Raw genomic sequence first — 17410 nt, forward strand, 5'->3', positions numbered from 1 at the left:
AGTCACACCCAACAGTTTTTACAGAAATGTTTCATTTGAAAGTCTCACCTGAACGCTGCATGCCAGCAGCAGTGTTGAGATGCAAGGTGTGTGTGTGATGGCTTTGTTACACTCACTTTTGCTAGAAAAACAGCATCCCTACTCTTCTCTTCCTGTTTTATACAGCAGCCCCCGTCCCACAGGACCTATTAGTCAATTACACCTGAGTGCTGCTGTTTAATATGGGCTGAAAACATACCTTGGAGTTCCCAGCATCAAACACTTCCTTCGCTGTACATTCTTCTTGTGGTATACAGTAATGAGTTGAGCGGAGGTGTGCGTGTGTGTGTGTGTGTGACATTCAGAAAAAAGGGAGGAATTATTCATTAGCTCTCTATTTCGCTCTTTCAGCCTCCCTCCTGATCCTCATGTTTAACAACTCTGGGGCAAACGCAGAATTGCAAATTAGCTCCTGGAAAAATCAAATTAATTGGCCATCCTCGCAGGCTCCTTGTCAAAGTTTGGGCTGATGTGTCAACGCTTCACCCAGAACTCCAAACAGCACTGCACAATGTGGCACGGAGCGTAGAAAAACAAAAGGAGCAGAGCAAAGCGCTCTGTAAAAAACAAAAATACCCGCTGCTTGTGTGTCAATTAATAGAGCACTTCAATCAAGGCAAAACTTTCCGAGTTGACTTCTCCTAACCGCACAATAACTCACTGAACCAGGCAGCTGTCACTTGGCCCTCTCTGCAATTTCACAATCAGTCAGGCTCAAATTAGAAGTCAGCATTAGCCTGTGGGCTTTTCTCGAGCCAGAGTAATGACTTCACTGCGGCTCCTCCAACCGCAACAAAAGTGACAAATATTTCAGGACTTTTGCAACAAATGAAATCAAATGCATTATTTAGTTTCCCCTGTTGTGAAGGTTTTTCCTGTTATTCTGCCTATTTTCTGTGTTCCATTAAACACCTCTATTGATTAAATACACACTCACTGGTTTAATAATCAGGCAGTGAGTGCCGGAGTGGACCAGTGACGTGACCTCAATCATGTTATTTGATCCGTATTTAAAGATACTCTGAGCTGGAGGCAGTCAGGTCTGCTGTATTCTATCTAACAGACCAGAGTGAAGCAGAGAGCTGCATCCAGTGAGCCAACATCTGTCTTAACACGCCATCTAGTGGTGTGTTAATGTATTCCAAATTCATTTAATGGGAAACTGATGCAGTGAAGAAGTCACAGTCCTCACTTGTCTTGTGTAGATGTGGGGTTTACTATACATGGTCCTTCCTACTACAAAAAGGTGTAGGTGCAGCACTCCACCCAGTTTGAGCACCACCTAAGCCAAATTAATCTGAAATCAAAGTGGAGAGCAATTAAATGAGTTTCCCCAGATCTAATGGTTGTAGTTGGTACGCAGTGGACTTAAAAAAAAGTAAATTTGAGCTTTTTTTTATTAAAAAAGTAGACTTTTCCTCTGGGAGGACCCCCAAACCTCCCTGCCAAACATATGCATCCAAGTCTTTCACAAACCAAGAGAAAAGACTGCCATAAAGTACACTTAACTCTACATACTTACAATATTTCAGCATGCTCAGTAACAATAATTTTCATCTCAATTACTGAATTCAGTTTGTTTTTTTATTTCCATTTATTAATCTCGAGGATCTGACCACTACGGATTATTTTGATGAGTAGGCGTCATTTTGATGCCGTATTGTGATTGTTTAATCTGAGAAGACCACAATTTAGTGATGAACATACACTGTACGTTGTTGTGATGCTGTGATAAACCATCTGCATGATGTTTCACATACTGGATACAGATGGTTTTATTTTGTGTGTACATGAGATTTGGAGGCTAAATTGTTATGTTATATAGACAAACTAACTTTTAAATGAATCTACTGGAAATGGTCTTTAATAAGGTCTCTACAAAGTACACAGGAGATGAAAAAGGTTAAATTTATTTACAAAAATAGATATATAAATACAATTCTGAGTGTAAATCTGTACAAATGAGGAGTCTACTCGACTACAAAATAAAGGCCTGACCACCACCCACAGACGACAGCCACTGTCACTGAGTGCAACTTGGCCTGAGGTGTCTTGCAGAGATCTAAAATATTGTCCAGGGTCAATGTGCAACATACGCTTGTAGTTCTGGGGTACCAGGTGTCCACTGGTCAGAGCACAGAGCGGTATTTACATGCAAACATGAGCCAAACTGCACATGCGTTCTCAGGATAGGCAAACACCCGAGCGCGGACTGCAAGCCTCACATGGTCGCCCCGACAACACACTATCTCCTCACAGAACGGAGACCTAAACAGGAAGTGACAAGAAACACAGAGGGTGAAGTATGAAGTGCTGCTAAGTCTTCTCCATAATGATGTAGGCAAATACATCAGATTCTTCTCACCTAAAAGCAACACTGATGAACCCTTACAGCCATATGCAGATAAAATATAAACACAATAAAGACAGCGATGGTTAGACTCTGAGTCTCCTTTCTTTTACACCCTCTTGTCATTAGAGGTCAGGATCTGCTACACTACACTGCAGACAGTAGAGGTTTGCTGTCATAAACCTGAAGTATAGTGCAAAAAAATTCTTCTCACAGTTAAAATAGTGGGTTTGCAGTGCTGATGGTGCTTCGTTCACTGCAGAATGCAAGCTAAGTTCAAGAATTTGAGACATTTTATCACTGCCTGTCCACTGCACCGCTCCTAGAATGGGATCAACAATCTTATATGACTGGCTTCAGAAATGTTTAAACTGTATAATTCATATGATTAACAGTTCAGTTGTTGTTTTGAAGAACTTGCGAGTGTTGTCTGCTCCAGCCGAGAGTGCAACCTTCTTTATCAGGCACAGATGCCACAAAACACACCTGAAGTTGCGTTGAGTATATTGCTTCTGTACTCAAGGACGCTCAAATATGAAGGAGACGCCTGCCATCATGAAGTTCATACCTCAAGTAACAGGTTGAAGGAGTTACTTAACCACACTAGGCTCACCTGAGGCAGGTGGCAAAGGCTCTACGAGCGTTGCGGTGCAGGAAGTGGATTGGGAAGCCTTTGAAGGTGTGTCCATCTGGCACCGCTCTCCTCACTGCGTCCTGGAACTCCTCGTTGCCACAGGAGACGCCGGTGCAGCGCTCCAGCTCGTAGGCTGACAGAGCCGAGGACAGCAAGTAGGACAGGTGGTCGTCCCACACTGTTGCCAGATCCAGGTCCTGGAGGAGAGAGGAAAACAACACAGGACGCTTACTGCTCATTTATTCTTACATTCAATATAAAGACATAACACCTGACCTGTGATTGGTCAGTTAAAAAGTCAGTTCACCCAAATCAGAGACACAGAAAACATACTTTGTCAGCTCCCGACAGTGGTTTCATATCTATGCTGTTCAACTACATGCATACATTGAACCATTATATCGACAATCAGTCTGTTAAATGCAATTCAGAATACAGTTTTACATTATGTTAAATGCATCTATTTAACATATACAACTGCTTATTCCAGGTGTTTTATCTTATGATGAAATTCTGAAATACACATCATGATCTTATTCAATATGATCTCATTTGATGGGGCACTATGTAGTCTTGGAGAAGAAATTCAAACTCTGAATATTAATATTTATAATATTAATGAAGTGACAATAAGAACACAGATATATATTTATTCATACGTGAATAAAACAGCTGTTCTTAGAGGAAAATAAGGTCCCAGAACACTGTTTCAAGCTAGAAAGGTGGCAGGGTCCGCCACATCTAAACAAAGTAAACCAGTATGATATTGTGTTGTCCTTTAAGGTCAGTTTGTTTACTCAGTTTATTCAGTCGTGAAGACGAAGAGTTTGTTTATTGAGTTTGTTTAGTCATGAAACAAATCAGATTTACTGAGAAGTCTGGATAAGAAAATGCGATTTAATCCATGTTTTCAAAGATTACTGTTATGTGCAACAAGGTGATGACGGAATTTAATGAGTCAGTCACAGCTCTAATGATGGGAAACCATGTGGAAAACATTTCTCTTTGTTTTGTTATTAATTAGAGGATAGTAACAGTCTCCTTGTTGCTCCACAAAGAAATGATGCCTTTGTCTCCTCAGTCACACGCTTCATTGTACGTCATGATTTACTCATAAATCTGTTTCTATGGGTACACCAACTGAGTTTCCACTCAGGTTTTTATATACACAAATTGAAAATGAACTGAAAGGAAGATGAAAAGTGTGTTAAATATAACTTCAAACTATTTTTTTAAACCACTTTATTTCTTCAAGGGTCCACATTGAGTCCAGCATTGTTTTACCTTCCTGTGCTCAGAGACCAGGTAACGCATCTCCAGCTCCAGCTGGTTGCTGGCAGCAGCAGGATCCAGAGACGGGGCACAGAGTGGAGGCAGAGGGGGCAGAGAGCTGACGGAGCCTGGGGCACAAACAGTCTTCAGAGCCTCTTCACTCATCGCCTTCCACCGAGACTGATTCTGGAGGCACAGAAAAAAACAGCCTGACACGTTTACCGATGATACTTTTCCTGTTCACACAGTAGAACCTCTAAATTGAGGGTCAGCTTTGCTGCCTTGCTTTAGGGAAACATGACAGGACAGGAGTTGCTGATGAATTGAACTATTGCTGATTCAATTTCCCCACTCACAACCTGGCCCCTCGTCTGATGGAGCTCACTCCACTCCAGGATCCCTCTGCCCTCTGCCTGACTTACAATCACCTCTGTCCATTTGAAGGCATCATCTTGGGACAATTGAATACACGGCAGATATGAAGATTTTCATATTGAAAGTCATTTCACCTAAGCCGGACCAAGCATACCGACATTTAAGTGGCACCTTTTCAACACTTAATAATCAATAAAGACAACAATGGACCATGAAACATCAGTCGTAATGATCTAATTGGCCTTCCCACTCCACCGCCAGTCTCTTACCTGGAAGTCAAAGACACAGAGCTCCACAGCATCTGAGGGCTGGCAGTTAGCCAGGAAGGCGCGGTGGTTGAAGACACATCCCACAGTGCGGTAAGGGGACGAAGGTTTGGGCTGGGGGGCCAGGGGTGGGGCGTCCGGGTCTATGGCCTGGTGCAGGTATCTGAACACACATATGGGACATCAGGGATAATCAGTGTCACTGCAAACTTGCTAACAATAGATAGAAAAGTTTTGTTTCACAATTATTATCTAAAAGTATACATTGAAAAAATTGTATTTAGGTGAAAATCCCATTCATACATTTTCTAAATTGATGTTGATTGTTAACCATAATGTCGTAACCAACCACACCAACCGTACTAAGAGCTGTGAAATTGTGAAACGGTGGTATATGCTCCTGTAGAAGCTACAAGTGAAATGTTTTATTTTACAACAACCTGTCTGACTGGTTGAGCTTGCTGTTACCATAGAAATGTTTACCACCTCCACAAAAGTCATGTCAACTAGCTAGTTGCTGTTACTATGCTTGGATGGTTTATGTTATGGTTACAACAGAGCAACAGTGATTTCTCTCTCTGATGTGCCGCTTTGTTTTTTGTTTTTTTTTAGAGATGATGAAAAGAACTGAACTCTAAAATGAGAATAGCGTAGAGGAGACATTTCACAGTAGTGACCTAAAGGCAGTGTGGGATGGCTTTAAAGCCATGAATAACCAGGACAATAAGAAAGATAGGTTGATCACCATGGATGGTCTTGATTCACACTCAGTGCTTGCAGGTGCACTGAATGATTTGTATTTGATTTGATGATGAACATGATTTTACAAATGTGCATAGTGATCTGTTGGATATGCTGAGTGACTGTACGGCCACCGCTCAGCCTGCTGAAAGTGTCCATTCTGTTAGATCCATGTTCCATAAATGTAACATTAGAAAGAGCCGTGGGCCGGACATGATCACTGGCAAATTCCTTAAGTGCAGATCAGTTATGTGTAATTTTTACTGATCTTTATAACTTGTCACTTACTCAGCACAAGGTCCTGAAACTGTGGAAGGAAGCTCAATGACATTAGTCCTGTGGCTCTGACTTCATCAGTGATAAAGACTTTTGAGCATTGGTCAAAAGAATCCTGACTGATAATCTGGTGTATATCGGGTCAACAGAGGAGTGGATGATGCTACTATTACTTTATTTAACTAATTAAACAAGCATCTCGAGGGTGCAAAAACTCACACAAGGCTTTTGTAGATTTCTCCTCAGCTTTTAACACAATCCAACCACACATCACACATTTTAGCTAGAAAACTTCTGTCCTCTTTAAACTTTGATGCTGGTTTGGTTAAATGGATATTGGACATTTTTTAACATGTAGGCCTCTGGCAGACGGGGCAATTCCAGCTCTATCTCAGGAGTGGTTGTCACCCACAGGCTCAGCCCAGGGGTGTGTCCTGTCCCCTTTTTTGTGGGAGTGTTTCATATTACACACTTTTTCTTTTTACTCTTAGTACGTACTGCAGCTGCCCTTAAAAAGTACACACTGTTACTTGCACTATGCATACAATCGATATACAGTACTGGTTCATCATGACAGTGCGACTTGAACTTTCTTTCTATATCTGTTGCAGCCTTAGCACAAAACTAAGAACTAGGAGTACTAAGAACATAGTACTTATACTTAAATGTACTTTCATCTGTCATTGTGGTGTCTGTCATTCTGTCATATGAGCTCTCCCAGCTGTGTTTATATACACAGTCATAGTCAAAAGTTTACATCCACTCATAAAGAACATGTATATCATGGCAGTCTTTAGTTCCACATACTACTTTGTCTCAAAAACACTCATGAAGTTTGGTTAAAATATGAAATGATTATAGGTCTTCTGGCAATGTGACCAAATCTGCTGGGTCAAAAATACACATACAGTAATTCTAATATTTGGTTAAATGACTTAGGTGCTTTTGTTAGCCATCCACAAGCTCCTGGTTCTCCTCTGGCTGAATTTTTAACCACTCCTCTTGACAGAATCGTTGAAGTTCAACTAAATTTATTAGCTTCCTGGCACAGACTTGTTTCTTCAGCACAGTCCACATGTTCTCGATGAGTTCAAGTCAGGACTTGACCATTCCAAAACCTCAATTCTAGCCTGATTTAGCCGTTCCTTCACAGCTTTTGATGTGTGTTTGGGATCATAGTCCTGTTGGAACACCCAACTGCACCCAAGAGCCAATCTTCTGGCTGATGATTTTAGGTTCTCCTGAAGAATTTGGAGATAATCATTGTGGTCAAACAACTAAATTTTTGTTTCACGATTAAAATAACAGATGGCTGGATTTCAGGCTCTTTATATTTGCATTTTCTGAAACTCTTTAAATTCAACTCTGGGACCAGGGCCCTTCTAAATGTGGGTGGTCACTGTCGAGATCTATGTCATTTAGTGATAGAATATACTGTAGCTTTATTAAATTAGCCCAAATCTTGATGGTGGGAAACTGCTTGAGAAAAAGAGCTCCAGTTAAAGAGAAGAATGACTCAGGATTCGAATGAAAGTATGACCATGGAGGCAAAAAAAAGAGGGAACAGGATCCACAACGCTGCAAAGACCTAGTTTATATCACTGACTTACAGCAAACTGACAAAATATATTAAATCAAGTCTATCTCCATTATAATTCACTGAGTTATGGAATAAAACAATAATTGCTGGGCAAAATCCAGAACTTAATAAACACCAAAATGTAATCAATTGTTCCCTGGCCCAGAGCCAACATTTCATGAAAATGTTTTCATGGGATTCTGAGTTACTCTGCTGACAAACACACAAAGATTACCTCTTAGATGGTTTGGTTTTAGTCATTGTAGGTTTTAGTTCTAAGATTTCCCTAAATATGCACATATACTGTATCTCTTGTTAAAATTTCTCCTTCTTTCATGTAAAATATATGTGCTAAATTTCCTCGTATGTCCAAGCCGCTGTCACCGTTCTGGCAGCCCAGTTGTTGAAGTTTTAGTCTGATGCCAGACAGACAGGAGAGCATGTAAACCAGCTTTGTTACATAAGCTGTGTGAATAACAACAAAACTCGTACCTGTGTCCTGTCAGACTCTCCCAGAAGGTGATGCTCCCATCGGTTCCGCGGGTCAGCACCCAGGTGTGCGGTGTTCCCTTGGTTTTGGTGCCCACGCACACGTACGCATCCAGGCCGAATCCCAGCAGCAGGCTGCACAGAAGGGTGGCGTGGTCCTCACAGTCCCCCTACAGAGGACAGACAGTGATGAGTTCAGGGCATTTGGAAAGTCTGAAATGTGGAAACTATATTATCATTATACAGCAATGTTAAGTGTTTAGAGTTTTCTTTGGCTTCCCTTAATTGCGTTCAGTCACATTTTTGTGCCTGTAAAAGGTCTGCAAAGTGAAAAGTCCACGCCAAAGGGAGTTACTCTCTCCCACAGAAAACACTGCCCCTGCACTGCCTGAAGCGCCTGGTTTGGAGTCAAGCCTTTACTCATGTGTATCACTATGTAACAGGCGTTATATATATATATGTGTTTTAAAATATTTATTATAAAATATATACACTCCAGTCAGTCAGCAGACATACAGTTGCTACTGCTGTAGCAGCGTTATTTTAGATCACACTACCTTGCTCGGCATATACCGCCCACATCCTGCCCATTAAGTAATGCACATGTGCAACTCTCACCAAAGATTGAACAGAGGCGAGATGTCTCACTCTGTAGCTAGAACGGAACGTTCAAGACACAGTGTGAAAAGGGCTGCTGCAGCAATACACCATATGAGAAAAATAATGAAAAATAACCTATTCTACTAGGACCCCTAAATAAAAGTATGAACTTGAAAATTAGCATAATATGACCTCTTTAATGAAACATTTCATTTAATATTTAAGTCAGTTGTACTTCAGCAGCAACAGGTCATTTTTTCCAGATTGATTTAGGTCATGCACCTCTTTGGAGCTGCAAGGTTATTCTAGATTCATTTCACCCTGGTGTGACTTCTCCCAAAAAATGAGCTTCTTGCAAGCTCCATTCACAGCAGGTCAAGAGATGTGGTTAAGAGGTGTAAAACCAGCGGGTGAAACTTTGATCTTAGATTATTTTGTTATCTGTCAAGATGGAATTTCCAAGTTCAAAAAAGCTTCTTTGGTTTTCCTGGAGGCAATGTGCAATGGAATGTTAACATGCCAAAATATTCCATCTTTATTCCCAAAATTTTAAAAATGTATTCTCAAAATATTTATCTTGAAAAATAAAATTGTTTACTTCACAATATTATGACTGAATTCTTGAAATATTACGACTTTATTCTACAAACATTGAAACTTTCATCTTGAATTATTATTATAACAACTTTTTTCTAAAAATCTCTATTTATCTCCCCCCTTAACGTTGTCCATCGTAAAAATTCACTTGCTGTGTATTTAAATTCAGCTTGGGCCTCTTTAATGTGTACCAGCTGGCTTCTTCATTTACACTTTTACTCGCTCTCTCCAGGAGTCTCTAACAAAAGAAGCAAAAGTGGTTAAAAAATATTCATGAGTGAAAAACAGTAGAGTTTAACCTTGACGTATTTTAAGTCCCTATATTTTCACAGACTTGAACAGATTCACTGCCGTCTTCACGCCATCCCTCTTGATTGTCTAATTAACCATGTTACTGCAACAGTCTGTTTAAACAGAAATACAATATCCTGTTCTCACTGCACTGTTGGGCTTTCTGAAAAGTCTTTAACCCATGCACAAGAAAAGTCTGCTGGAGAGGAAATAAGCTCTGTAGTCATCAAATTGTCCATGACAGTAAGCAACTCTCATTTCACTCATACAACTTTTCCAGTAAAGAGGCCCGGGTTGAGCTGGGGACTTGTGCTATTGTTACGGCTGCTGCGTGCTGGCTCAGGCTTTGGGCAAGTCAGAATGATAGATGTTCCCCAGAAGTGCTAATATGGACAGCAGCATCGAACAGGCTGGGGACTGATGAGGCTAAATTAATTTTCCCTGGAATGAAACTCATTAATCACAGCTGACAAGGGCCACTTTGTGAGAGTTGTGTTGTGTCTGTCTTGCCAGCCGCTCACAGAGGAGAGGCAGGGAACATTCATCCTGTGGTCTGTGAGATTCCCGTTTATCAGGCCGATAGATGAAAATGCAGCAGACAGTCGACTCTGCGCAAATTCTTCTCAGAAATGACACAATCAGCTTTGCTCGGAAAAAAACAGTGAATGTTAACGCAGCTGAGCCAAGTTTACATGATGCTTTCTGACTGACGGAACAGGAATCTGTGACATTGATTCAAAACATACAGGCAGATTCTGGTCTTTAAGGGAAGAAAATATGGTAACATTGATGCATTTTTGTATTTTTCAATTCAAGTCAAGTCAAGTCAATTTTGTTTATATAGCCCAGACTCAGCCATGACAACTGCCTCGAGGGGCTTTGTAATCTACAGCAAACAGTGCAAAGAGTGCACTTATCCAGTTACCACTACGTCAAGTGCAGCCACTTAACTTTCAATGAAAATGATCCTTTTCAGATGTTTGTCTTTACTTTCCTATAGGGCTGCATCATTAATCAAAATTAGAGCCCGACTGATATATTGGTTGGCTGACATTATCAGCCGGTATTGGCCTGTCATAGATATATCAGTATCTGTGAATGTTGTCCAATATGTGCTGATATAAAAACTGTTTTTGGACAGAACATAATGCAGACAAAGATACTTGGGGTTAATTATAATCATTAACTTCCTGGTGAAGTTTACCGTTTTAGTGCACACATGTCATTTTGGACTATAAAGTTTTTATAGTATCCTGTCTATTACGTATGTGTCTTTTTCACAAGTGTTCGATAGTCAAGAGGAATCATTGCGAAAAAATGTATGTTTGTGTGAATATTCTGTGTATATAAGAATATCACAATTATATCAGAATTATCGGTATCTGCCCCAAAAGTCGGTCAGGCTTTGATCAAATTATAATCAAAATCACAATGTGGCCAAAAATCAAATAGCAAGAAGCTGTACAATATTAGAATAATCCCAATATGATTTTTTTGATCATATTGTGCAGGCCTACGCTACACAGAAATGTACTGAATCACAGAGGATTGTAAAAAGTGAATTTCTCTTTTAACCGATTCCGATTAGGTCTGAGCATATATCGATATTATCATTGTTTACTGTTTCAAAAAAACCCAACAAAGTTTTAAAAAACGTATATATCTGGACTTAACTATCTGAATATTAAAACTTTGAATCTCGAAATATCATAACTTTGTTCTCAATTGTTTTGTGTTGACAAATGTATTTTTTATATAATTTATTATGTGTAGGCCTAGGGCCGATAAATCTGAATCTGAATGAAAGGAGGTTCCATCAGACTGCAGCGCAGTAATTAAAGAGCAGTGACAAAAATAGATCTCAATGTTATGTTGGAAAAATGTCTATGTCACACTTTGAGGTCATGGAGTCGTTTGGTGATGAGGTCAGCGGAGTCATCCCCAGGCAGGACTGTATTTAATCTGTGTCAGGTATCTGACCAGAGGAAAATATTACAGTAGGTATGATGTGGATGGAAATCTGAGAACTGATGTAAATGGTGGGAAAGATAGGGAGCAGTAAAGAGACCGCTGAAAATGTTTTGTTAATCTAGTTTTAAGTTTTGTTAGTCTGCACTTAATGGCTTCAGGATTGAAAAAACAACGTTGTCAGTTTGTTGTCTTGACTGAGTTTTACAGAATTTTCCTTTTCCAACATCAGAATGTGATTTGAATGATTGCATGAAGAGGTTTTTAGACCACCTTCTGGTTGCTGCTTTTCTATCACCTATTCTAAAAACAGGGCTCTTGTTTCAAACGACATATCAAAATAATTGAGAAAAAGTGTAATGAAAATATTGAGGATTGTTTGTCTTTTGATAATTACTGGCTGTACAAGTATACAACATCATGATAAATGAAGAGATGCCTTCCACATCCTTAGATCTATGGAATTTATATTGAAAGTGCAAATAGTATGAAAGTAAAATAAAGTAAAATAAATGCTACTGTGGTGGTGAATGTTACACTTTACAAACTTATGATTTATTTCCAGTTAGAAAAAACTAATGAAACACTCTCCACTTGACGGGAACATTAGTGTGAAAAGCTATGAATCTGCGATTGTCTCTGTCCTTGCAGTACAGTAAGTGCACTGTCATTGTAAAAAATGAGGCCATCCTGCTGTGGCTGCCAAGAAGCCGGCCAGTTCGCCCTTACCTTCCCTCTGCACAGGAAAGCCATTAATGTGCACCACTGCTCCTGCTTGCCTCCCCCTCCTCCCACCACCGGGGCCTTCTCATGGGCCAGCAGGCTGACGAAGCGGGCCGCCTGTCGAGGGCTCTCCAGCAGCCGGCCTGCCCGGAGCACGCGCACATAGGAACACACTGGCCTGTTGACGCCGTTTTCATCCTGCAGAGAGCAAAGAGACACATCCAGATGTAATGGGACAGCTTGGAACTAAATCCCTAAACTGGTTAGGAATATGAGAAGTCCTCCCCCCAAGCCACAAATACACTAAACCAGTGTATGAGTGGCAAACAGCAAATTAATTAAGCTGAGGGACTCCCTCTTTAATGTCTGCGTATATATGCAACCCATTCCCTGAGTTAAGAAACTGCTGTGTTAATGTCCTTAAAAGCAAGCAAAACTATGTGATACACGGGGTTTTATTTTTCCCCTGAACACGTGAATGTAGACGAACCTGTGCAAAGATCTTCACCATTTTGGATTGGTGAGACGGACGTATCTCTAGGAACTCCCTCCACCACTGTTTGGCATAAACCAAGAAGAGTCTCTCCTTCTCTGCCGTCCTCTGCCTCTTCAGTGATTGCTGAATGAGGAGTACGCAGTGACATCAGCAATTAAACACACCGCTCTGATGTTTCTTTTACAGGGCCGGCTTCACATCAATTCTGATTGATTCCTAACAGCATTAACATTGTTGTTGCAATGATTCACTGTTAGCGCGCAGCCTTACTTAATTCATGAATAATGGAGCAGATGAATAAACAGACAGAGGGATAAAGAGACTCCAGTGTGCTGACCTGTGTGCTGATGATGTCAGTGCTCAGAGTCTCTGTGAGAGGAGGGTACAGCTCCAGACTGACAATCAAAACACCAGCTGGGACTTTGCATTCACTTCCTGGAAAACACACACACATGCACATCACTGAAAACTGTTGCCACATTATCTGGAGCTGGAAGCACAGACAGTTCTTTAAAAATCTAATATTTCTAGCATATTCTTGCTAAGTGAATGTTGGTAAAGAGGAATAACTGTAAATGCGGCAGTGGGTCACAGCATTTTGGATTTTTTCCAGTATTTTTATATATATCTTTTTAATATATCTCCTCTGCCGGTTATTTTTGTCTTCCAGCAAGAGGCATCAAGTCTCTCCTCCTAAAGAGTTATCGGCCTTTAATATGGGCAGAGTTGTTCATTTCAGGATGCTGATATTTCATTTTAAAGCCTTTATTGTCCAAGATGGCTGATATTATCATGCATCCCTAAAAAATATTATTTTGCTACTCAAATTTAAATTAGCAGTGTAATAGCTGTGGAAAAATGACTCCATTCGCGTATACTGTAGTTCTGTTCCATATGAACCTTGTTACCACTATGCTATTCGGTCTGCCACTGGGGTCCATTTTCCCCAGAAAAATGGAGGACAAATCACAGCCCAAAGTAAATGCATCTGCCCTTGCACAACCAAAACAGTAAGAGACATTGTTTTCACTTCCCCTGAGCAGATATCCCCGGGTACCTTTGGAACAACTGGAATAACTGTTGAAACTACACTGCAAAAGAAAAAGTTCCCAGCTGATGGAGGAGGCAAAGAGGGCGAAGAGGGACAGTGATAGAAACTGAGGTAAAACAAGAATGAACGAAGGGGAATTCACTTGATGGAGAGCGCCTGGCTACAGTAGCTGTGCTGCTAACGCTGTCTTTGCCAATAGTAACACCACAGGGAAATGCTAGGAGGGGGACAATTTGTAAAGCCGTCTGTTTCTGATTTAAATTCTTTCTTTGATTACTTTTCACGGATGTTTCCACAGATGTTCTTGTGTTAATGCGTCACCAGCCAGAGAGGTTGGGCATCAAATGTTTTACAGTTTAACAGCTTCAACCACGTACATGTGAGCAGAAAACTACATTTTGATTGCAACAAATCATAAAAGCTTTCGGTGATCATCGCTGCTACAAATAGATTACGTATAGAAACAGTATAGAGTTGGTCAGGATATATATGAAATGTAAGAGTGCAATTTAGATTTCTAATTTCTAAAAAGCAACATCCCCTAGTAGGATGTCTTTATGTCGTTTCTGACAAATTATTGCTTATTGTGTGATAATCTAAGGGCTATGTTTTTAAATAAATGTCATGTATGATCATTTAAAAAAAATGTGAGTTGTGTTTTCAGAAAAGAAATGTTTTTGTGGCAGATTTTACTTTGAGAGTCTGGGAGACACAATTCTTTGTTTGGACTTTGTTACTGTTTATGTCTGATGACATAATGCACCTTTTTGTGTCTTAAACTGCTACTCTGCTCTACTCTGCCAATTAACTGCATTCATCATCCTTCAGACTTAGCCATGGAAATGTTACCTTTAAAAAACTAAAAAATAAAATTACAATAATAATTCAGTAAACACCGTCGCTCTTGCATTTACTGCAGCAGGATCAGCCCTCCTCACCAACTCCCATCAGCTCCACAGCAAAGCAGGTCTTCCCACTGGGCGAGCCGAGGACTGTCCTCCAGTCCAGGAAGTAGGACGAGACCAGCGTCGTCTCGCTGGAGGTGTCCGTCCTGATCAGCACCAAGTGAACCGGGTCACACATGGAAAGCATGGTGGTCGTGTCTGCCATTTTCCCGCCCTCTCCTGCAAAGCCAAAGTTAATAAAAATGACAAACTCAGTACTTATAATAAATCAAGCAATATGAAGCAACAGCATAAAAACAGCTAATCTACACGTACCCATGCCGTCTCCGTGGATCTCTAAGAGGAAGCCCTCCTTCAGGTCAGGTTCGCAGGAACAGGGCACCGGCTTTGAGCGAAACCTCTGGTTGCGGAAGTGCAGGAAGAGCGTAAATGTGGAACACACCTGACCAGGTAAAGGCTCTGGCTCCTGTAGGTGCTCCAGAAAGGCCTTACCACCAAGCACTTGGAGATACAGATACCGTCTGGATGGATCAATATTGGCTGAGAGAGAAGGAAAACAACATTGTAACTTAACCGTCCAAACACGGTGACGTGAGTGAAAGATGTTAGTTCGTTTGGATTTGGAAAAGATGTCTTACTTTTTTCCAGATTAGTAATATTTTTGTCAACAAAGTGAGTGGCCGGCTTTGGAGGAGATCCTGTTTCCGCATCCCTGGGTACTTCCTATCAAAGCAGACCAACATGACAAAAGTACCAAACAGTCAGCAGGAATTAAGGAATTGTTATCTGCATCTGGGTCAAACTATTATTAAAAAACACAAAATCATTCAAGAAAATGATTTAAGTCAGAGAAATTAGTCAATTTTCAATTGAATAAAGTGGACTGTTGTCAGCCTTATCATCAAGTATGTAAATCAAAAAACAACCTGGGTAAAGTGTAGGTCCTTCATCACATCATCTACGATGCCCCTACGCCGCAGAGCACATAGGAAATCTGTCTCAGACAGGGTCCGATGTGCTGGACCCTGGTCATCCCTCAAAGTCTCAGCCAGCACCTCTTGGATCTTCCCATGAATATCCATCTGATCACCACAGAAGACAGAACAAACACCCATTTCTCAAACACTTCACCGAAACAAGGTATCTAAGAGAACACTATTTCAGAAAACTGTGTTCATTGTGCAACTCTATGAACGCAGTTTTCTAAAATAGTGTTCCTTTAGAACAGACACCATGTCTGTTGATGGAGGCAGGAATGATCAATTATTTGACTACAGTTAAGATTACAGGGACTATGTTGATGGATTATCACAGACTGTTATAGGTCAAAGTTGTGAGGATACTGAATTAAAACTCTTCCCTTTAAAAAAAAAAAATTCAATTCAATTTTGATGAGAAAGACAGCAGATAACAAAATCTGCTGTCTTCCTGAGTCAGTACTGAAGGATTCTTGTTTGACTGTTCATAAAGCAGATGGTACACATTATCACCCAAAACTTCATCCCAACTCATTACCAAGTTTTACACTTCTTTTTGGAATTCATAGTCAAACGGCCTCATGAATTTCTAAGCAGTTCATTCCTGATCATCACAGACTGGTGCATGCCAGATATTAACCAGGATATTCCCAAGATGCCCTGGAGCCTTGATGTATCAGTGCATCTGTAACTGCTGCTCCAGCCTACCAACACACCTCTGAGGGCTGGACAGGTAAATCCTAGTGTGGATAGCGATCAGAGCCCCGGTGTAAGGTTTTAAATCATATGTATATGTAATGCAGCCGAACTTAATACAATTATTCTTTAATGGTTTAATGGTGTTTAATCTTTAAATACGATTTATCACGAGTGCACTTCTGTCAGTGAGCAGGTTGCTCGACATTAATCCTGCTGTACTTCTGAATGGCAGAGCAATGTGGGCTTTATTAGTAATTACAGCATGCACAGGGATATGCTTTCATTACGCAAACATGTATACAGAAATAAAAGCTGTGCAGTTCGCTCACCTTGAGCAGATGGTTGTGGATGATTTGTTTCAGCTCGGACGCTTTCTCTGGAGGCAGCGTCATGACCGTTAGCCGGTTCGGAGCGAAGCAGCTAGCTACGTTAGCAACAGGGTTCTGTCAGGAGCGATGAACAGCTGTGGGTTTCTTGTTCGAGCAATATAAACTTTGTAAACACTTGCTGTGTGTAACACAACCGGCCACTACCGCCAGGTTTAACTGTGGCGGAAAAGCGAGCGGGAAAGCGGCCCCGCTGATGCCTGATAACGTCCTGCGGTCCTAATTCATTCACTGTTCATCAATTCTGTCCTACAACTAAATTATGTATGTGAAGTGGGATGAAAGTGACGAGATATATCATTTTAGGGGACGCTGTTTCACTTTTATTTATTTTTGGTTGAAGAAATATTTACCATTTTATCCAGGGATCTTATTGGTTGTCCGATACTCGTCACTACCTGCGCCAACCAGTGAGGGACCCTTTTGTAGTCCGAATTGTAGTTTGTATTACTAAGGCTGGATCTATTACATCTTACTAAGCCTGGATCCATTAACCTGAAACATTTTTTGTCAAATCATATCAAATAGTTTTATATTGGGACAATTTAGATTTCCTATCATCTCGTCCTTAATATATATAACTTATATGATTATTGTGCTTATGGTACTGAAATCTGTTTCTATTAGTGGATTACTCTGAACAAATCCAGTGCTTCCTCCTCCTCCTCTTACGCCAGTGCCACCCCACAGACAAGA

General features: G+C 40.6%; 1 protein-coding gene across 1 annotated transcript; it reads right to left on the bottom strand.

The window, feature by feature from the left end:
- Window positions 1–1933: 1933 nt before the first annotated feature.
- On the bottom strand, window positions 1934–16905 carry cep76 (centrosomal protein 76). The gene is made up of 13 exons (XM_084357541.1): window positions 16658–16905; window positions 15579–15734; window positions 15291–15375; window positions 14968–15192; window positions 14686–14871; window positions 13034–13131; window positions 12691–12819; window positions 12207–12398; window positions 8025–8191; window positions 4940–5099; window positions 4308–4481; window positions 3003–3220; window positions 1934–2307 (listed from the first exon to the last, which is right to left on the bottom strand). Exons 1-13 carry the CDS (start codon window positions 16718–16720, stop codon window positions 2169–2171), a joined length of 1992 nt encoding a protein of 663 aa, XP_084213667.1. The 5' UTR covers window positions 16721–16905; the 3' UTR covers window positions 1934–2168.
- Window positions 16906–17410: the final 505 nt, after the last annotated feature.

The sequence above is a fragment of the Pagrus pagrus genome (genome assembly GCF_965226575.1).
Source record: "Pagrus pagrus genome assembly, chromosome: 7".
In the NCBI taxonomy this organism is placed as follows: Eukaryota; Metazoa; Chordata; class Actinopteri; order Spariformes; family Sparidae; genus Pagrus; species Pagrus pagrus.